Here is a 23159-nt window from a genome sequence, read left to right on the forward strand (position 1 = left end):
CATGCCACAAAGCGGTCATCTGAATATTTCTGGAGATGACAGGAGTCTGACTTGTACTGGAAGTCTGAAGTGTACAGAGTGAAAAGGAATGGTGAGAGTACAGTCCCCTGTGGTGCTCCTGTGCTGCTGATCCCCTGGTTAGACACACAATTCTTTAGTCTGACAAACTGTGGTCTGTTTGTCAGGTAGTCATTAATCCAGGTGATTGTTGAGGCCTCCACCTGAGTCTTCTGGAGTTTCAGACGAAGCAGATCAGGCTGAATTGTGTTAAATGCACTGGAGAAATCAAAGAACATGATCCTCACAGTGCTGCCTGCTTTGTCCAGATGACAGTGGGTTTGTTGAAGCAGGTGTATGATAGCGTCTTCAACTCCAACTCCATGGCGATAAGCAAACTGCAGGGGGTCCTGATATGTGCTGGTTTGCTTACACAGGTGGGTCAACAGGAGTCTCTCCAGGACCTTCCTGATGTGGGATGTCAGGGCAACAGGTCTGTAGTCATTGATGACTGAAGGATGAGTTTTCTTTGGTACCGGAACCAGACAGGATGTCTTCCACAACAGTGGTACCTTCTCTTGGGTCAAGCTAAGGTTGAAAAGGTGTTGCAGAATCCCACAGAGCTGCTCTGCACAGGCCTTCAGGACTCGGGGGCTGACACCATCTGGACCTGCAGCCTTGTTCCGGTTCAGTCTCTCCAGCTGCCTCTTCACCTGACTTCTAGAAACAGAAAAGTGGGAGGGGGAGGCAAAGGACCAGCAGCATCTCCTGATTTGGTTGAAGACAAACTAGTGGAAGCAGAAGAATCCATGACTGAGGTGGAGGTGGAGATGTTACAGGAAAGCTGTGGGTCAGAGGAGGGTGGGATGTCTCTTTGGCTGGGAACAGGAGGGGAGGATGGTGAGCTTGTTCCTGAACTGAACCTGTTGAAGAATGTGTTCAGCTCATTTGCTCTGTCCAGACTTCCATCCATCCGATCCTCCCTCTGCTTGAGGCCTGTGATCTTCTTCATTCCTGACCACACATCTCTGATATTGTTCCTCTGCAGTTTACTCTCAAGCTTCTTTCTATACACCTCCTTGCTCTCTCTGATCTTGACTTTGAGCTGCTTCTGTATACTCCTCAGTAACTCCCTGTCTCGCTCCCTAAAGGCTCTTTTTTTCTTGTTCAATAGTTCCTTTAGCTCACTGGTGATCCAGGGTTTGTTATTAGGGAAGCATCTCACTGTTCTGGTGGGGATGGTGTTGTCCACACAGAAGTTTATGTAGTCAGTCACACACTCAGTCATGGCATTAATGTCCTCTCCATGTGGCTTACAAAGAGAAATCCAATCGGTTGCATCAAAACAACCCTGTTAGGCTTCTTCAGCTTCCTGTGACCACTTTCTAACAGTCCTTTTTGTGACAGGTAGTCTCTGAACAAGGGGTTTATATGCTGAACAGAGAAAAACAAGGTTGTGATCTGATTTACCCAGGGGAGGTCTTGATTTGGAAATGTATGAATCCTTGACATTTGTGTAAAACAAATCCAATGTCTTGTTTTCTCTGGTAGAGCAGCTGACAAACTGTTGAAAAGTTGGCAGTGTAGCAGAGAGTGAGGCATGATTAAAATCACCAGATATTGCCACAAAAGAATTGGGGTGTTGTGTCTGTATCTTAGCAACAACGGAACTGATGACATCACATGCAGTGTCGGCAACAGCTGAGGGTGGAATGTAAACAGCCACCAAAACAACACTGGTGAACTCTCTTGGCAAATAATATGGACGAAAACTTACTGCCAATAGTTCAATGTCCGGACTGCAGAGACGACTCTTCACGGTAACATGTCCTGGGTGACACCATCTGTTGTTGACAAGCACTGCCAATCCACCCCCTTTCCTTTTCCTGCTACTCTTTAAATCTCGATCTGCTCGTACAGTCAGGAAGCCCGGCAGAGAGACGCTGGAGTCGGGGATATGATCCTGCAGCCATGTCTCAGTAAAACACATAATGCTACATTCCCGATATTCTTGCTGAGTCCTTGTCAAGGCTAGAAGTTCATCCAACTTGTTAGCTAACGATCTTACATTGCCCATGATGACGGATGGCAGAGATGGTTTGAACTTCTTTCTTTCTCTCCTCTTTGCTCCTGCTCTGCATCCATGACGCCTCCTTTTCAATTCCAGTGGGATTTCTGGCTTCAGTTGTCGATTTTTTTCTGCTTTTCCAATGTTAATCAGCTGCTCCCTGTTGTAAACCACCTTGTTGCTATGGTTATGCATCATAACAAAAGAGTAAAATATACAAAAGTATTGGGAAAAATCAATCCAGCTGCACAGCATCCAAGGCAGGAAGGAACAGTTGTCCAAAAAATGCAATTTCTTCCAAGAAATAACAGGAATGAAATTTAGAAAAAAGAAAAATCTCAACGTGAGGTACAGAGCTACTCCAACGTGCTGCCACCCTCAGCAGCGCATTCTAGAACTGCTCACTAATATAGATCAGTGAGCAGTGCTGACCAACATGGCATTGGGGTCATCAGGTGGGAACCTCCTTTCATCAGTGTTTCGACTAGTTGGGCCCACGACACCTCCAGGAGGCTAGACAATGACCACTGGCGTCCCAGAGTCACCCCCCTAATGGCAGCCAACACTGCTCCTCACACCACAACAACCATCTTTTTTTCCACAAACCCTGGTTCGGGAAGGGGGTAGAAATGGAGAAGGTAAAGATAAGTAGGAATGGGATTCAAACCCTGGTTCGGGTAGGGGGTAGAAATAGAAGAGGTAAAGATAAGTAGGAATGGGATACAAACCCTGGTTCGGGTAGGGGGTAGAAATAGAAGAGGTAAAGATAAGTAGGAATGGGATACAAACCCTGGTTCGGGTAGGGGGTAATGAAAGTATAGAGGGTGCCAAAGGTGGAGGCAGGACAAGACACACTAGCCGATTCAGCAGACAAACTCACCTAAACAGTCCTACAATCACTAACAATGCCAGCAAAAACAAAGCCCAAAAACAGGCCAACTCACCTAAAATGGCCGCCTGGTATCAAAAGGAAGAAATAAAAGAAAAACATGTGTTCAGAATCCAATGTTCACTAAAGGTTGTCACTGCATGAAAAGTGGGATTTTCGTCAGTATGCGGCACTGTAGATTGTCGTGAAATTTCAGGTTTACGGCTGTTTACGACAATTTGCAGGCAATGCAGAAAACTGCCGTGAATTTGCCGGAAATTGACGTGGGCCTGGCTTGGCAGTCATCCCCCTATGCCCCCCTGCTCCTAATTCTAGGGGAGGCTATACAAATGCAAATCAGGGTTGCAGGGGGAGTTATATCCCAGGTGAGATTTTTCTAAAAGGTAAAATCTCTGGTACAAATAGATCAGGCTAAGTATAGCCTAATTATAGACTCTTACATTTTAGCTTGAATAGATTTATTTAATGAAAGTATGCTAGATTAACTACTGTGTATGTCATTAGCAATGGCAAATGTTATGTAAAAAAAGATACACAAAATCAGAATCAGAATTAGCATTTTTGGCCAGGTTGGCTTAAACAAACAAGGAATTTGACTCTGGTTAATCTTTGCTCTCAAAGTACAACACTCAACAATAACATAAAAAAGAATAAAAAATACAGAACAGTAAGAATAGAATTAAGGCTACACATAAGAATAAGACGCTATGGGTGGGAATGCAATTGCCTGGAGGGGGAGTGCAGCTGGAAATGTCTGCTTTCTTGTTGTCCCTGTCATCCTAGAGCTCAACCACTGTGCATAGTGGCATGACTACAGTGACCTTTTCTTTGGTCTTACTTAAATGCACAGTGGATGTATTAACATCCACAATATTAAGCCTTTGGATTTTCTCTCCCAAACTCCATTTTTGAAATAGTGCCTTCTGTGGTCATAATACTATGAATGAGAGAGTTCATAGTTGCAATGTTCACAGAAGCGCCGAGGTCTTTCCTTCCGTCTTGGGACTTCCATCTTTCAACAAACAAGAGTTTCACAGGCACACCTTTTTTATATCATAGACGCGAGCCAGGGCGAGCTTGTCTCGCAAGTCCTTCCGTATAAAAATAACCTTGCATGTGATTGGAGGAGCCCGACGAGCCTTCTACTCCTCATCATGTGAGAGGTCATGACCACGGCTACTTGCACGACTAGCATATACACAAACATTATCGTACCTAGCTAGCTCTCAGACCTTCATCTCCAGTTCCTGTGGTTTTGCTGCCTTGTCTACACACTAGTAAGGATTTTTGCTACAATGGCTGGACGGCGTCTCGCATTTAGCTCTCCCGCCTCAACTCCTCTGGTTGAACGCGACCAACTTCCAGCCAGTCCGCAGACCGACCACAAGAAACTGTTGGTTGCCATCAGCGGACTGTCTCGTCAGTTGAGTCGGGTTGCTACTGGCATGAACGAGCAGTTCAGTGCCGTTAACTCCAGGTTGCTGTCCAGAGGCTAACTCCAAGAAAAGAAGACGGGTGCACAATCCTAAGATTGCGGTAAGAATATGTTTGATGACTGCTAGCTAAGCTAAACGTACTATAAAACCATGCCTTTGTTGGTAGCCCAAGCTAAAAGTAGCCTAGTAGCCTTGCAAAAGAACAACAGAAGCAGTGTAAGTTTCTTTATTAAAGTGTATTTTTTGTCTTGTAATTTACAGGAAGCCGTACGCCGACTTCACAACTCGGAGACCAATACTAGGCGCTACGATCCGGAGCAAGGGTAAGATTGAAATAATATGCTTTCATTCTTCTGTAAAAGGAAATGGACACGTTAATAGATACCGATCTTAACTGTATAATTTGTTTTCACAGGCTAAACTCTCCTCACAACGAGGCCGTCACCTCTTTTTTGTCCAGATTTACACGATGCTGATAATGACGAAATTGTGTGTAAGTAACTTCTTTTTTTTTTTTTTACTGGTTCTCCTTCCTTGCTTGATGTTACTGTGACTTACGTTTGATTTTTATTAATTTCACTCTATTTTAATTGTTTTCCAGCGGCCTGTAAGACGTACTATGAAAGCATACGCCGGAGTTTCCGATATAACCAGCCAGACTTGCAGAGCAGGCGGAAGCTGCGAAGATTTCAGCTCGGAGTAGGTCGAGAAGAAAGAGGGTAAGACTTTTTTGTTGACTATTTTTCAGATGCATTTATATATGTGTTGTGTCCATACGCAGTGCATAGCACAGTGCTTATTGCCTTTATTTATTTGTTTTTTACAGCTGTTGGAAGCGAGACACAGTGTGCTAGTAGCGGCCGAGGAGGAACTCTGGAAGTCCGCTACAGTAGACCTGATGTCCGACGAGGAAGACGGCACTGTTGGCGGGGTGTCTGGATGGATAGTTCGTTCTCCCTCCTTCCGTAGCCAGGACCTCTCCGAACTCTGTACTACGTTGCAGTCGCGATTGGAGGGGACTCTGAAGTACAGAGCGACCCACCATAAGCGTCTGCAACACGGCCAGCCCTCGCACAGAACGCCACCTACTGCTCCGAGGCTGCAGAGCGGCAGTTCACACAGTTGTAGCCAGGATTTTGGGTACTCTTTTTTGACTGTGTCAGCTACCCATACATGTTGTGTGGGCAGATCTCCTGTGTGTGTGTTTTTTTTTTTTTTTAAATAAAGCTCTTTCTTTGCATAAACATGTTTCTGGTAAATATTCCTTGCCTCAATAAATTCAATCATGTCGTGTAGTAGCCTACATAAGAGAACAATGATATACAGCATAATAGCATATAAATTAAATAATAAATATATAATAATAATATAATAAATATATATATTATAATAATAAATATAATTTATTATTGGGGTTTACATTTGAGCCTGCCTACTGGTAGCTCTGCCAACCAATCACAAGTGATTTTACTTGTTTGAAAAGTAGTGGTTTCATCCAATCCTGAGTAAGGACATTCAGTGCCAGGCGCACGGTTTCTGCATTCATATGCTAATTAGAGCCGTGAGCATGGTTCGTTCCCGACAATTTGTGGCACCGACAAACGCCACGTTCGCAGCCTGTAAATTGTCGTTAACTGCCGAAAATTAGGGAGATTTTCGGGCGTTTACAGGGACGAAAATCCCACTTTTCATGTAGTGTGTCGAATCGAAGAGGCCTGCACGTAGTGATGTCATCACGTGGCCTCATAAGTGAAAATGGATTTATGTAGCCTGTTTCACAGATCACAAAGTGCTTCAGAGATAAAAGTGTATTAACAATATGAAACGTAACAGAATGCAACGTAAACCCCGGGTTAGTTAAAAGCTGGTCTGTATAGACGTGTGTTTAGCTGCTTTTTAAGAGTTAACGGGGTCTGTGCAGCATAAAAACAGCCGAACAGAATTCCACAGCCCGAAAGGCCCGATCTCCACGCGCTCTGAACCAGTTTACTGGCAACCAATGAAGAGAAGTCAAAACTGGACCTTCTGCTGGTGCCAGGTAAAAGTCTTGCTGCAGCATTCTGAACAGCCTGATAGATAGATGGGCTTTATGAAGAGATGTATGAATTATTTATACTGGGGCCAACAGAGTCAAAGACACTAATGAATAAATAAATACTTCTGTGTGTTCTGGCATTTTTCAACATGTCACTTAGAGAAGAAATGGATTCTTTAAGATGTAACCTGTGAACATCGAGCTTCCAGAAACAATTTCTCCTAAAATCATCAATATTTTCATTTATCTTGGGTTTGTTTCAGAGGTGCCCCTGAGTCTAAAACAGATTTACATCCATTATTAAAGGATAAAACAAATCTATCACCATTACTGTGGGCCACGTTAGCTTCAAACAAGACAGAGAAGCTTCCAGCAGCAGCTTGGTTTATAATTCACCTCTGAATCATTAGTTAGGAGGTATAAATATACAGCTATGGTCCCTCACATGCACATCCTCCACACAAACATCATAAAATAAGTGGGGCCTGAAGCATGTTGCTTAAAGTCAAAAGACTCTGTGATAGAGATGAGATCAGCAGCCGCAGGACAGGAAGCATCATCAGCCTCCCAGTATTATCACCTATTCCAGTTTAATGATGGACAACAAAAGTTCGTTAAATTCAGTTAAAAAGAACCAAACCAAGGGTTTTCAGAGCTTAACCGAGCTTCATCAGCTGTAGCTCAGATGAGGAAAAGCAGTCTGGGTTCATCAGAAGCAAGACCTCCGTCCCATAAGCCCCCTGCCCCCATGTTGACTTTATCAATTGATTGCAAATGAACCCTCCAGAATTGTGTTTGCTGCATTTTGTCTTATTATTTTTGCAATCTAATGACCATAAAGATTGAAATACATTTGCAACAATAAAGCACTCATTTCACAGCTTGTAACGGCTCGTAATTCTTTGACATCCTCTACATTACAGCAGTTAACAGGCTAAAACATAAAGGAGGAAGGCAATATAACATACAGGCAGGTTGTGAAGGATGGAACTTCTGATTCCTTATGTTTTTAGTAAGGCTGGGCAAAGATGAAACAAAAATTTTTAATCTAATTAATCACATGATCTCCCTGATTAATCACGATTACTTGTTAATTATTTAACGCCGGTAAATATTTTATCGCCCATTAACGCAGGTTTTATTATTGTAAATGTCTGTTGAATGCATCACATTCACACATATTATTTCATGAATAATTATGATTACAATTAATTGAATTCCAATTGGCTTGAATTGGACTTTATTATCTAAGTTCTTTGAGATAACATTTGTTGTATTTGGCGCTATATAAATAAAAATGAATTGAATTGAATTACAGCAAACACCACAAAGCATGGAGTAATAAAATAAAGATAAACTAGCAGGTAACATCACCGTTACAGGTGCTCCTCGGTCTCTGTGTGACGCTCACGGAGCTAACCGGCGCTACTTCCTGTTTCACTTGTTTCAACATAAAAGCACATATTTCAAAAACAATTTTTTTTTTTAAACTTTTTTTTTTTTTTAACTTTGAAGGCCATTAAAGGCTTTTGTGCCTTTAATGGATATGAAAGCTCAGAGAGACAGGAAGCAGGGGGCAGAGAGAGGGGGAACAACACGCAGCACAGGGCCATATTTATTTTATTATTGTAAAAGTCTGTTGCTCACAGGCTTTTATTTTCTAAAAGTCTGTTGCTGTCTGCTGCAGAACCAGAAAAGAAAGTAATCATGAAGAAGGGTACGGAACTTTTACTCGGCCATTTGCATTTTAAAGTTCTTCCAGACGGCGGAGTCGACAGAACCAAAGTCATCTGTAAACACTGCCAAGTTGAATTGTCTTCTCAGCGTAGTAGTTCCAGCCTAAAATATCACTTAAAGGCAAAACACACAACTGATAGCAGCAAGTCATTCAAGGAAACAGACAGTGGAGCGAGGCTTCTACATAAAAACTACAGAAAGGTGCTGATGTTAAAAGTGTGTTTGCACAACAAATGTCCTTTCATTCATATGGCAGCACATTTCAAATAAAACTAAATGCAAAAGGCTATACACTACTTTTAAATTCATTTTGGGATTTTGCGTACAAATGCGATTAAATGTGATTAATCAGGGAAATCATGTGATTAATTAGATTAAAAATTTTAATCTTTGCCCAGCCCTAATAATAACTGTCATAAGTCCAGCCACAGCAAAATGCTATTGGGAGCGTGAGTCATAAGCTGTCTTCACGTCCCTCTGGTGATGAGGATGACTTGGTGCAGACGGGTAAGTTTAAACAGCTGAGGCAAACTGTTCAAAGCATTCGGGCTGTTGTAGAGAAAATTAAACTGTAGACCAGATAGAGTTGGAAGAGTGGAACATAAGGAGTGATATGTGCTGAAACAGGACCAGCAGGGGAGGAGACGGTTTACAAGACGTTTGTTTGACAAGTTACATTGAAAGCACAGGAGGCAGAGCTTTTTCTGGCTGTGTTTGAGTAATAAGACCTGCAATGGGGTGGCAAGAATTGACAGAATTCTAATTGTCTGGGTTTGGACGATCAGGGCATGCACCTTGGAAGAAGAGCTTCATAGATGTTGCCACGCAGGAAGATGCAGATAACACGGGAGAGATAAGGAAGACTTTGATGTTTGTTTAAAATGCTTTCCCCTGCTCCTTGTCATGTTCCCTAATTAATTACATCAGATGTTGTGTCTGTAAATGGTGTCAGTCCAATCAAAATCATTGGAATACAATCATAATCACATTAAATTAGATTCCAAATTAGTTCCGCCACAAAAAGCTTGGCTTTTCCAGTTCAGACTCCTGTATGGGAAATGTAGGGAAACAGCACATTTTTCACTGCCTAATTCCTAAATTGCATATATAAACATGACTTTGGATTAGATTAGGTTAGATTTACCCGCTTGTGGCTCACCTTTTGACCAGAGAGGTCTGATTTCCTGAGTTTCAGTGCAATCTGTTGGTTTCCTTAGCTAGGAAATTGTTTTTGAATTGGCTCTACATGAACAAATTGGATTACTTATGAATAATTATGATTACAATTAAGTGAATTCCAATTGGCTTGAATTCGAATTTATTATCTAAGTGCCTTGGGATGACATTTGTTGTATTTGGCGCTATATAAATAAAAATTAATTGAATTGAATTGAATTATAAGCTTGCTGCTGGGAGAAGGCCTATAGCTTTGACTTGAGATCGTGCCACTCTCACAGACTCTAGTGTTACTGCTGGCATGTTAATCTCTCTATGCATATTTCCTCTCGGCATATTGCCATGTGCCAGAGTTGATCGGGAAGACGATCCCACCCTGCAGCTCTTATGAAATGGCTTGAGATGGCACCATAGCACTGTGACCATGGAGAGACATCATGCTCCAACACTACAACTGATGTCTGTTCGAACTTGTATCCTTCACAGTTGGCATCAAATGTGGTGTAACGATCCTCTTTCAGTAACTCTTGGCAGTCACCAGTGGACCTCAGCCCTCCCTACTGCCCTGTCATGTTTGACTGAAAGCCAGAGAATGTTTGGGAAATGTATTGTAACGCCAGAAATTTGAAAAAAACTGATTTTACATTGGAGTCAATGGGAGCAGTTGGGGCGATTTTCAACCTGACCGAAATCGCCACAAAGGGGCGGTACCTCATGGAGCATGGCCTTACGCTGATTGGACAGTGACAAAGGGGTGGTACCTCATGGAGCCCGGCCTTACGCTGATTGGACAGTGACAAAGGGGCGGTACCTCATGGAGCCCAGCCTTACGCTGATTGGACAGTGACAAAGGGGCGGTACCTCATGGAGCATTGCCTTACGCTGATTGGACTGTGACAAAGGGGCGGTACCTCATGGAGCCCGGCCTTACGCTGATTGCACAGTGACAGAGGGGCGGCCCCTCATGGAGCACAGCCTTACGCTGATTGGACAGTGACAAAGGGGCGGTACCTCATGGAGCACGGCCTTACGCTAATTGGACAGTGACAAAGGGGTGGTACCTCATGGAGCGCGGCCTTACGCTGATTGGACAGTGACAAAGGGGTGGTACCTCATGGAGCACAAAGGGGCGGTACCTCGTCGAGAACGGCCTTACGCTGATTGGACAGTGACAAAGGGGCGGTACCTCATGGAGCCCGGGCCTTACGCTGATTGGACGCTGACAAACAGAGCAGCTGAAACTGTCACAACCACCGTAACGCTGTGGAAAAATATGACAGAAAAAAAACAATATTTTCCCTTTGATGCTGCGTCGCCCAATCGCCCTTATGGACAAACCGCCCCTGTTCATTACACTATATCTAGGTAAAAAAAAACATTTAACTTCCAACTTATGCTTTGTCTGGACCAATGGTATGGGAGCGAGTACCAAGTAGCATACTTTTTTAACACACAAGATGGTCTGAATGCAAGATAGTCTAATAAAGCAGAAGTCTGTCAGCGTCTGAAACAAACTGTTGCCAAATGTTCTACAACAGCAAGCTGGGGATGCTTCACTTTGATTGATTCAGCGTTTATAGTATGGTGCCAACTTATCTCAGAGCTCTTGAAACAGACCGATTTCCCTTTGAATGAGCACTTGGTATCAATGAAGAAAAAGAATCTCCCGTTGAACTGGATTAAAAATCTATAGTAGATCCAGACTTGGTTGGACATCGGGTTAGGGTTAGGGGTTTGACCAGCTGTGGTGAGAGAAAATGGGGATGAAAAGAGAAAAGAACCACTTGAGAGAGACATCCATGAAACATCTTTGTGGTAATCCAGAAACTGAAAGAGAAGCTTGGAACAGAGGGTAGAATTGTGCTTTAGATTATTACTGTTTTTACTCAAACCATACTTGTCTTTCTCAGTAGTTCTGGGGTCTGACCAAAGCAGATTTCTGCAGTCTTTTGATTGGAAATCTTAAAAGTCCTTCCCCACTGACATCAAGTGTCAATGGGGGTGACTGGGCGATTGGTGAAACAATGCCTGCTTTTATTACCAGGATACAGATGCAGCACCCCGAGGACTTTGCGGCAATAAGCGGTGACTTCAATCATGGCAGTCTGGACTCCATATCTACATATATATATATTAATATGTTCGTCAGCCAAGACATAAATATCTTTTTTGTCTTTGCCGGCAGTGGAGGCTTTGGTGCTTTCCTCAGATCTCTCTCAACTTCATCACAAAGCTCCCTCCCGTCAGCCTTTTTCCACTGTCGTGAAGGAGAATGCTTGATATGAGGATGAAATGGAGCAGAAAACTAAATGACACTGAGGCACAGAGGGAAAGGCATGAGAGTGGGAACGTCACTCTGGATTAGTGGGAAAGCCCACTTGTGGAGATCAAGAAGGGGAGATTGGAGATGGCAGGGCTGGAAAAGGGCTATCAGGCATGCTTCGAGACGTTCTTCATTGCATAGCAACGAGACATGTAGTCCACGTGTGCTCGGTAGGTGATGCGAAAACAACTTTTCCTTCCCTGTTTCTATTCTTACCCTGTAGTGGTTAACATTGTGGGCTCTGATGTAATGTTGACTTTACAGCAACAAAGCACAATCATGCATAGCTAAGAACTACAATGCATCCTATTTAAAGCGAGACAATCACACAGAAGCATGTTGTATGGCAAAGGTTGTGCATACAACTGACCACCACTTCAATTGGGTGTAACGAAACTTCCCCTGTCATTGCTCAGCTTTGGGAGTTTATTAATGGTGTGAGGCATCTAATGAGACATATCGGAGACAAACTAATGGCGTCTCCAGATCATCCCAACCACTTTAGGTTTTGGGAAACTGACAGCGATTAGATTGCAATTTTTAATCTAATTAATCACATGATTACCCTGATTAATCGCGATTCATCGCATTTGTATGCAAAATCAAAAAATGAATTCAAAAGTAGTGTATAGCTTTTAGCTTTTAGCATTTAGTTTTATTTTAAATGTGCTGCCATATGAATGAAAGTGCCATAAGATTTGTTGTGCAAACACACTTTTAACATCAGCATCTTTCTGTAGTTTTTATGTAGAAGCCTCGCTCCACTGTCTGTTTCCTTGAATGACTTGCTGCTATCAGTTGTGTGTTTTGCCTTTAAGTGATATTTTAGGCTGGAACTACTACGCTGAGAAGACAATTCAACTTGGCTGTAAATGCAGGAATTTCTTTTTAAATTTCTTTTTAAATAAGTAAAACAAGTAAAACAGGAAGTAGCGCTGGTTAGCTCCGTGAGCTTCATACACAGACCGAGGAGCACCTGTAACGGTCTTTCTTTTCCGGTTCCGCAGCAGACAGCAACAGAATTTTACAATAATAAAAGCCGGCATTAATGTCCAATAAAGTATTTATCAGCGTTAAATAATTAACGAGTTAACGCGATAATAACGAGTTAACGCTATAATAACGAGTTATCGCCCAGCCCTAGTTATATTTCTAAATTCCAACCAGCGATTTAGGTCATGCATTAAAGTGAAAATGATTTGCCCTAGTTTTCAATAAAAGGGCTACATGGTGGTGTGATGGTCAGCACCATCGCCTCACAGCTAGAGGGTTCTCCCTGTGTATGCGGGGGTTCTCTCCAGGTACTCCGGCTAAAAAAATCCATTTTAGGCTAACGGCTGATTCTAAATTGACCTTAGGAGTGAGTGTGGGCGTGTCCAGGGTGCACCCCGCCTCTCGCCCAATGACAGTTGGGATAGGCTCCAGCCCCCTGCGACCCTAAATTGGATTAAGCGGGTATAGAAAATGGATGGATGCATAGTTTTCAGCTAAGCCAGATGAATCTGCATGGCGATTTGAAACCTCTCTGTTCTGATTATATTTCTTGCTTTATACTTTTTTATTTTCTGCATAGCTGCCACACTGCCACAGTTACACATGTCAGACATAACTATATCAATTGTATTCTCCCAGTTAATACAAAAGTCGTCCTGAAAGTGACCATCCTGCAAAAATGTATCTTGATAACTGTTGCATCTACATTGTATTAAAGCAGTCTGTGTATCAGCTTTAGGGTAGCTAACCTTCTCTATTTTATTTCCATCTTATATCTATTCATAAATAGAGTCCAAAATCCAGAAATCCATGGAGACGGCGCCGCGGATGGCTGCCTCGGTACTTCGCTCTCTCGTGTTTTTTACGTTTTTGTGCATTTGTCGTGTTTTCTGTGCTCCTTCTCTGGTCACTTACTCCAGAGAAGAACTCCTAAACATTGGTATAACCACCAGCAAAGTTTTTTCTTCGGTTCTCATCGATCCGGAAAACTTAACAGAACTACTCATTGGAGGAGCAGCAGCTCTCTGTGGTCTCCGCTGGAGACGCCGGACACATCGGGGGAAGCGAGCCGGCGCACTTGTCAGATTGCAGCAGCGGGGGTTTCGCACTGCGCTCCCGTCTATTCACCTGGCCAACGTCCGCTCTCTGGCGAACAAGGTGGACGAACTGCAGCTCCTCAATACAACCAACACGGACTTCAACAGATGTGCTGCCTTGTGCTTCACCGAAACCTGGCTCGGTGAGCACATCCCGGACACTGCTCTCTACCTGCCTGGATTTCACCTGCACCGAGCGGACCGGATAACGGAGCTTACGGGGAAAACGAGGGGAGGTGGAATCTGCTTTTACATTAACGAAGGTTGGTGTACTGATGTCACAGTCCTAAACAAATCATGCAGTGCTCAACTAGAAACACTCTTCATCAACTGTAAACCGTTCTATTCGCCGCGGGAGTTTTCCTCGTTTGTTCTGGTCGGAGTCTACATCCCTCCTCAGGCCTGTGTTACTGAGGCGTTACAACACCTGGCCGACCAGATTAATAACGTGGAGAAAAAACACCCGGACTCTCTGCTCATTGTTTTGGGGGACTTTAACAGAGCAAACCTCAGCCACGAACTGCCAAAATATAAACAGCATATTAAGTGTCCCACCAGGGACACAAACACTCTGGACCACTGTTACACTGTTTTTAAGAACTCATATAACTCTGTCTCCCGTGCAGCCCTGGGACTCTCTGACCACTGCATGGTTCATCTTATCCCGACCTACAGGCAGAAGCTGAAATCTGCTAAGCCTGTGGTCAAGACGGTGAGGAGATGGACCAACAACGCCAAAATGGAATTACAAGCCTGCTTTGACTGCACTGATTGGAGTGTTTTTGAGACTGCAGCCTCAGACCTGCATGAACTGACTGATACCGTGACATCTTACATCAGCTTTTGTGAGGACATGTGTGTGCCCACCAAAACCTTCCGCACATACAGCAACAACAAACCCTGGTTCACTGCAAAACTCAGGCAACTTCGTCAGGCCAAGGAGGAGGCCTACAGAAGTGGGGACAGAGTCCTGTACAACCAGGCCAGAAACACGCTGACAATGGAGGTGAAAGCAGCCAAGAGGAGCTACGCTGAAAAGATTAAAAACAGCCTTTCAGCCAACGATCCAGCGTCAGTGTGGAGAGGTCTGCAGTCCATCACCAACTACAGGAGACCATTCCCAAACACTGCAGCGAATCATCAACTGGCTGACGAGCTGAATGTGTTCTACTGCAGGTTTGACACATTCACACCTCTCCACCTCCCCCCCCCCATTGACATCACCTGCCACTCTACCACCTCTCCCCTCTGACCCCCCACCAGCACTCACGATCTGTGAAGAGGATGTTCTGTCAGTCTTTCACAGACAAAAGATCAGGAAGGCACCCGGCCCAGACGGTGTGTCACCTTCCTGCCTGAAGGTCTGCGCTGACCAACTGGCCCCCATCTTCACCCTGATCTTCAACAGATCCCTGGAGCTGTGCGAAGTCCCCTCATGCTTCAAACTCTCCACAATAATCCCGGTCCCCAAGAAACCCACCATCACAGGACTGAACGACTACAGGCCTGTTGCCCTCACATCTGTAGTCATGAAGTCCTTCGAGAGACTGGTGTTGGGGTACCTGAAGGACATTACAGACCCCCTGCTGGACCCCCTGCAGTTCGCCTACCGAGCGAACAGGTCAGCGGATGATGCCGTTAACATGGGACTGCACTACATCCTGCAACACCTCGACTCTGCAGGGACGTACGCCAGGATCCTGTTTGTCGACTTCAGTTCGGCGTTCAACACCATCGTCGCAGCCATCCTCCGCAACAAACTCACCCAGCTCACTGTGCCCTCCTCCACCTGTCAGTGGATTACAAACTTCCTGACTGACAGGAAGCAGCAGGTGAGGCTGAGGAGCATCACATCCAGCACCCGGACCATCAGCACAGGTGCCCCCCAGGGGTGTGTACTCTCCCCACTGCTCTTCTCCCTTTACACCAACGACTGCACCTCAAGAGACCCGTCTGTTAAACTCCTGAAGTTTGCAGATGACACAACAGTCATCGGCCTCATCCGGGACGGTGATGAGTCTGCATACAGACGGGAGGTTGAATGGCTGGTCTGCTGGTGTGGTCAGAACAATCTGGAGCTGAACACGCTAAAAACAGTGGAGATGACAGTGGACTTTAGGAGAAGCCACCCATCACCATCACCAACAACGCAGTGTCTGCTGTGGAATCCTTCAGGTTTCTGGGCCCCACAATCTCTCAGGACCTGAAGTGGGAGACCAACACAGTCACTACCAGCAAAAAGGCACAGCAGAGGTTGTACTTCCTGCGGCAGCTCAGGAAGCTCAACCTACCTAAGGAGCTGCTGATCCAGTTTTACACCGCCATTGTTCAGTCTGTTCTCTGTTCATCCATCACCGTTTGGTTCGGATCAACCACCAAACAGGAAAAAAACAGACTGCAACGGACAATAAGGTCTGCAGAGAAGATTATTGGTGTCAGCCTGCCCTCCATCCAGGATCTGTACCTGTCCAGACTCAGGAAACGGGCAGGTTACATCTCTACAGACCCATCACACCCTGGACACAAACTGTTTAAACTCCTCCCTTCTGCAAGGCGCTACAGAACTCTGTACGCCAAAACAACAAGACACAGGAACAGTTTCTTCCCTCAGGCTGTCTCTGTGTTAAACAGCTAAAACCGGACTTCAGTGTTTCATCCTTGCACCATGCACCAATTTGCACTTCTGATTTAATCTTGTTCTATGTCTATTTTTTTGTCTATTTTTTTGTAATTGTTGCACTAAAGAGAGTGAGGTGTAACCGGAGTCAAATTCCTCGTGTGTGTCCACATACCTGGCAATAAAAAGCGATTCTGATTCTGATTCTGATAAAGTGCCTGTGCTGCTGTCTTTTGATGTTTGAATAGGGTCAAGCTAGTGTGTGTCATTGCTTTAATACAATTATTATAACAGTGGATAGCAACATGGCCTATTTTAGGACTAATCGACACAATTCGACTCCATCCCTGCCCTTGTACACTGGCAGTACTTGGTAACCACTGAAGCACATTATTAAACTTGTCAGGACCAGGCTGGAACCTAGTATGCAGATGCAGGGATTCTGGTTCTTCAATAAACAATCTTTATTGAAGGGAACAGGGTCAAACATCAGAGACAGAGAAATCAATGCAGGCTTTGAAATGATCCCATGCACGTCTTCCAAACATGGAAGAGGAAGAAAAGTTATGCAAACAAAGAATCGCTCCACACGGAGGAAACAAAAGGCTGTGAAATCATTAACGAGATTAACCAAACTAAGATGTGAAACTTACAACTCAAAATCTCTCTCTGGGAGGAATCGTAAAGAATCCAAATGACAGCTGTGATCAAGGCTATGAATTAACTGTGGTACAGGAAAGTTGTTAACCTGTTGGAGTAGCTAAATCAGCTTTCCAAAACCCATATAATGCCCGGCATAAGAACCCAAATCAAGATTAGATGAAGAGGAGATATCTAGGATGCAGAGCAGGAACAAAATGGAGAAAAAAGCCATTTCATCCCTTAATCATCATGGAAAAGTCTGAGATCACTGGTGGATAAATTGGATGAGCTTGGAGCCCTGATGAGGACACAGCAGGAATATCAGGAAGACACCTGGCTGCAGGAACAGCTCTAACAGCTCTCTGCTCAGCTTTAAGACTATCCGGGCAAACAGAGACTGCAGACAGAGCGGTAACAGGAAAGGAGGAGGATCACAGAGCTGGTTAACAACAGATGCTGTAATCCTGGACATGTCACTGAGGCTGTGAGCTTCTGTCCATGTTGTCTACTGAGAAAGTTCACCTGAGTTACCTGCTGACGCTGTGTGTGACATCATCAGCTCAGTAGTTGCTAAGCTACAGAAACAACACCCCAACCCACTGATGGAGACTTCTGAAAGTTTCTACCACACCTTCCTCTCTGCTACACTTCAACTTTCTACATGTTTGTCAGCTGGTTTATATTTTATTTCGTTAGCTAAATAATTTCCCTTTGGGTATTAATAAAGTTTTATTGAATTGAATTGAATTAGTTTTGTGTAACGTTTAGTCGGCAAGTGAAGTAAACAACAACAGAATCAACCCAAGCTCCAGACGCAGACATAGTTTCCACAAACCAAAGTAAGCACAAGTTTCCCAAGCATTTAAAGTGCTTCTGCGACTTACTCTTGTCCTTGTGATGCTATTGTACATCATTCTTCTCCCCACTGTTTCTCATGACAGCATGAAATTACAATCAGCGTTGACTGGCTCCCCCGGGTGGCCTCCGTTTACCAGCAGAGGATTGAGTTTCATATTATAGAGGGCCATGCTGTTAACATTTGACATGCTCCAGAAACAGCCAGAGAAAACAGGAAGATGTCCATTAACTTTTTACTTTTTGTTTGCAGAATCACGAGCACACAAGCATCAACCTGTTCCCATCAAAACCTGCACAGAGCACAGTCAACAGCCAAAAAGATTGCCTTCAGTAAAACACGCACACTTTGAAGTGAGGGAGAGCTAATGTCCTGAGTAATGAATATAATTCATAACAATTATCGGTTCAGATGATTTGGTGAAGTGAATTTCACTGAAGTTCTTCACTGTTAACAGGCAGCATCTTCTACTGGGTACCAACCTCAAAAGGTCTGTGAACGAACCACTGCAGAAGAATAAACCTTCATGCACGAATACACAGCCCTTCTCCCATTAAATGTTCTCTATCAAAGGTTTCCATTTAAAAGGTACGGCGTGCACGTGAAATTGGAATTCTACCGAACTGTAAATTAGATGAAGGATGTAATTGTTATGGGTCCCGAGGATGGGGACCGCGATGGCAAATATGTTACCTGTAAAAGCAGGTGAAGAGCGGAGTAATGAAGACACGATGCGTCTCTGTTTTCCTCCAGAATGTGTCCGAGTCTGATTTATTTTACACAAAATAAAAGCTATGTAAACAGTAAACATGAGTCTTCACTATACAATTCGGCAGGTTCTTTGTTCACATCACTTACATTCAACTATTCCACAACCTCAGTGAAATGTGTTCTCTTTAAGCCATTTCAGTTTATCTAATCACCACATTTCTTTACATACACAGTTTTGTTCACATCTCAACAAAATACATTTTAACAGGAAAGATACAAAATGAACCCGTGGTTTTCAAGTGTATAAACCGCACAAACTCTCGTTAACAAGCGCTTGACCTAAACGAGCTCGGCCCGTTTCTCCCGTTTCTAGCACGTTTTACCCCTAAATAACTCGGGCAAATTGCCTTAAAGGGATAGTTCGCCTCTTTTGACATGAAGCTGTATGACATCCCATATTAGCAATATCATTTATGAACATTGACTTACCCCCTGCTGCGTCCTGTGAGCCGAGTTCCAGCTGAGTTTTGGCGTTGACGAAAGGTAGTCCGGCTAGTTGGCTGGGGCCACAAAAATAAAGCGTCTTGCTTCTCAAAACAATATGCGGTCAACAGAGTAATACATTTGCATCACAAAATCGTTTATCCAGAAAAAGTCAGACCTCACAATCGCTTGGCGCCATTTTCTGAATGAAAGCACTTAACTTGGCTGGGCTTCGCGTGAGGTGGCGTGGCGTGAGGTGGTGTGGCGTGGCGTGGCGTGGCGTGGCTTGATTGAATGACTGGATGCAGCTGAGAAAAATCGACAGGTGAACAATGAACTAATGTCCTGAACATGGGGACTCAGGAACCAGAAACTGTGGGGAAAACAAGGGCAAAACTAAATACAAAACCTGAACTAAGAAAACTAAGGCATGAAATAAACTAAAACATGATAAAACACAAAACTAAGAACTCAAAACATGGGGAAAACCCCCATGGACATGACAGTATCCGAGTTAGAATTCTGTTCTGCCGAAACATCTGCTGCGAGTTTGGGTTCCTTTGGTAAACTGCTCTCTCACAAAACCAATCGTCCATCCTGATGGAGGAAGTAACCAACTCCTCAAATGGTTTAGACTCCTCCCTGCTCGCCAACCGCTTCTAATCTGCATTAAGAGACAGACTGCTGGCATTAAAGCTTCCTTCAACAGCACTAGATAATCTAAAGGAATAGCTAATCTTTCCTGTTTGATGATGAAACTCACCGTCGGAATAATTCCTTCTACCATTTAGGAGTAATAGTTTTAATAGAGATGCTGATTGGATTACATTCTGAGACACTTTCAGTGGTAAGGGAAGCTGTAAATACTGATTATCAGAATGTTTCCTTTCACTTTTAGTTGTTGATCATATTTACAATCCCTGCTTTCACTTTCACAGTGCCTGGAGCCGTGCAAAGACTCCTGGAGGTTGAAGAAGAAAAACAACTGCAGAGAGCTGTGTGAGGTAAACCGTGACACACAATCAGTCGCCATGAACTGTGTGTTCTGCCTTCTGTGAGCACTTTCTGTGGGCCAGGTTATTAAGAACATGAGCATTTCTCAATAAGTGTGTTTATATGACTCAAGAAAAAATGGATTCTGGTGTTAGTCTGAAAAAACTTGGACTTTCAAATCCAAAATCGGACGAGATTTCATCTTTTTGCACATTTTTATCACAAGTGTATATTGATACAGCTGAATTCCCATTGAAGCTTCTTTAGTCAGAAACTGGGAGTGAAAATCAGCCCATTAGGGCCCATACGTGGCACCTCACGGTCACTTAAAGCCTTTCCAGACTGTCGCTCTGCTCTAATAAAATCCTGATTCTATAACCTCATCTGACAGAATCACATTCAAGTAACTTAAAACAACATCTCTGCAATGAATTCAGCGCCAACAGAGGTTTCAGTCATCGTTAATGTGTCAGATATCATATCTGTTCATATTCTGCAAGGATGATTCACATATATTACAGTAACATACTGTACATTTGCATCCAGTAACCAAAGCAAGAAAGCCTTAATTCTGTAAAAGAAGTGAAGTTAATAATACATCATGCTTCAGCCAGTGGCGGATCTAGGATATTTCTGAGTAAGGGGCCATTAAGGGGCCACAGTGTTCATAGAGGGGCCAAGAATTTGTCCAACACCCTTGCACACAATTCCCTGTTTTAGTAAGGTACTGTATATATATATTTCACCAGTCACACCATGTCCAAACACTTAATTAAACACGTAATTAAAAAAAAAAAAAATCCTAACCAATTTTACATGCATTTTTACTGTACATAGACAAAATGCTCTCAAACACACACAGCATGTGAGAAAATCCAGCACTTTATTTCATTTTTTAAAACCTTTTTACTTTTTCACAAATACTGTCAGTTCAAAATCAGAATCAGAATCAGAATTCGTTTTATTGCCATTGTTAGTGAACAGTGTTCACTAACTAGGAATTTGCTGCGGCGTAAGATGCAAACATGTAACATAGGATATAATGATAAAAAATAAAGAATAAAAATATATGTATATAAAATGTACAAGGTGTGTACAACAATACACAGTAACCAATATACAGAGCAACAACAGTGCAGCTTCGTTAGTGCAATTTTAATGATGGTAAAGTGACACATCATCTCTCCCACAAACATACACAAAGTTGCATGTGGGTGACTACTGTACATTTCACTCCTCTAAAACAGCATTATTCTTTGGTTTTTGTGACGGGAACTGAACCGGACAAAAGACACATGAGTGACAGGACAGGGGCATGTCAGGGGGCCAATCAGATTTCAGCTGGGGCCAATGCCCCTGTGGCCCTGCCCCTAGAACCGCCCCTGACTTCAGCCCAGTCACACTGAAAAAACCTTATGTAACATAAAACTGTACTCTTGCAAATGAGGACACAATCTTGGTTTGTTTCTCCAACATTTTTTGGTATTTGGCTGAGGAGACAGGACTCAGCAGCCAGTAAACCAGGAAAATGATGTTTTTATGCAAAACCTTGTCCAACAGGGTGAGTTTTAGGATGTTGGCCTAACCAGAATAACTTTACCCATTTAATCTTTTACATTTAACCTTAAGCTTAGTTTGAAATGTGTACAACAGCAACAAAACAGCAGGTAAATGCAACAATGAAAAGGTCGAAACAGGACTCTGCCAAGCTGTCGACGCTCCAGCTTGGCAGTGGTAGAGGCTTGGTGTGTAGTGCTGCTCCTGGCCCCGTGTTATTATATCTTTTATTGTTATTTATAATGTACATTTAACCAGAGGTGGGTAGTAACCAGTTACATTTACTTGAGCAAGTTTTTGAAAAAATTATACTTCTCGGAGTAGTTTTAAATCTCTATACTTTTTTACTTTTACTTGAGTAGATGTGTGCAGCAGAAACTGTCCTCTTACTCCGCTACATTAGGCTACAATAAGCTGGTTACTTTTCTTCTTACCTATTTGGTATTCTACGCCTCATTATTTTTATTCCCCCGCGTACGCCTCATTTTAATGTTTCATTCTAACAGAGAGAGAGACTTCCGCCAAAATACTCAATCTCAGCTGCGGGACGGTTTAGCTTTAGCATTAGCAGTCGTAGCAAACAAACAAAGAAACAGATAAAAAAATGTCAGAATTAACGGTCGGAAATGAAGACACAGACGAAGCCTCATACTGAAAGCATGTTTACCTTACAAAGAGTGCCAAACAGCAGCTACATTATGTGTCTTCTGTGTCAACCAAAACAAACGCACATTTCAGCAGAAACTCAACATCTAACTTGAGGAAACATGTAGCGGTAAATTTCCTAAATTAGTTTTTTTCCCCCATGGATAGGTGAATGTTTGTTTTTTAGGTTACATATGGGTTACATATGTTTTAAACATTTCCTAAGTCTCTTTTATTTTTTATTGAAGTTCTTGAATTTACCTGGATTATCTTAATTTAAGCTATTTTGTAATTAATTAATTCATTTTAATTCATTTTATCAATTGGAAGAACTCTAATTTGCCTGAAGATGATTATTTAGTATTTTTGTCTGTCTGATTGAATCCTTGTGTTAACAAATAAATCAGACGTTACTCAACAGTTACTCAGTACTTGAGTAGTTTTTTTCATCAAGCACTTTTTTACTCTTAATCAAGTAATTATTTGGATGACTACTTTTTACTTTTACTTCAGTCATATTATTCTGAAGTAACAGTACTTTTACTTGAGTACTTACTTCTCCTTAAGTTGACTCCGCCTCCTCTGCTAAGACCCGCCCACTAACATCCACCCTGCTGGACGGATGAAGCCAGCTTCTGGTGGAAATGTTCTGCTGTCAGCTGCACTGAGGAGCATGCATCTTCCATCCAGCAGCAGCCTCAGAGGATATCAGAGCCCAGTGGATCAATCAATCAATCAATCAATCAAACTTTATTTATATAGCCCTTTACAATAGCCAACTGGTACTCAAAGTGCTTTACAACAGGATAAAAACAACAATACATAAAACAAAACATAAAACACGATTCAGAAATGGTAAAAGTGCTAAAAGTGTTAAAAGTGCTGCAGGGCATTAAACGCCTTC

General features: G+C 43.0%; 1 protein-coding gene and 1 long non-coding RNA gene across 2 annotated transcripts in view; both read left to right on the forward strand.

Annotated features, from left to right (window-relative positions):
- Positions 1–23159, forward strand: part of anos1a (anosmin 1a) — a 94209-nt gene that overhangs the window by 20025 nt on the left and 51025 nt on the right. The window contains exon 3 of the mRNA XM_075477034.1: positions 19999–20064. Within this exon, the coding sequence (XP_075333149.1) occupies positions 19999–20064 (66 nt within the window). The remainder of the gene's footprint in view (positions 1–19998; positions 20065–23159) is intronic.
- LOC142391445 (uncharacterized) lies at positions 4161–5084 on the forward strand. The gene is made up of 3 exons (XR_012770570.1): positions 4161–4490; positions 4652–4713; positions 4806–5084. It is a non-coding gene; the product is annotated as an uncharacterized LOC142391445 (long non-coding RNA).

The sequence above is a fragment of the Odontesthes bonariensis genome, chromosome 11 (assembly GCF_027942865.1).
Source record: "Odontesthes bonariensis isolate fOdoBon6 chromosome 11, fOdoBon6.hap1, whole genome shotgun sequence".
In the NCBI taxonomy this organism is placed as follows: domain Eukaryota; kingdom Metazoa; phylum Chordata; class Actinopteri; order Atheriniformes; family Atherinopsidae; genus Odontesthes; species Odontesthes bonariensis.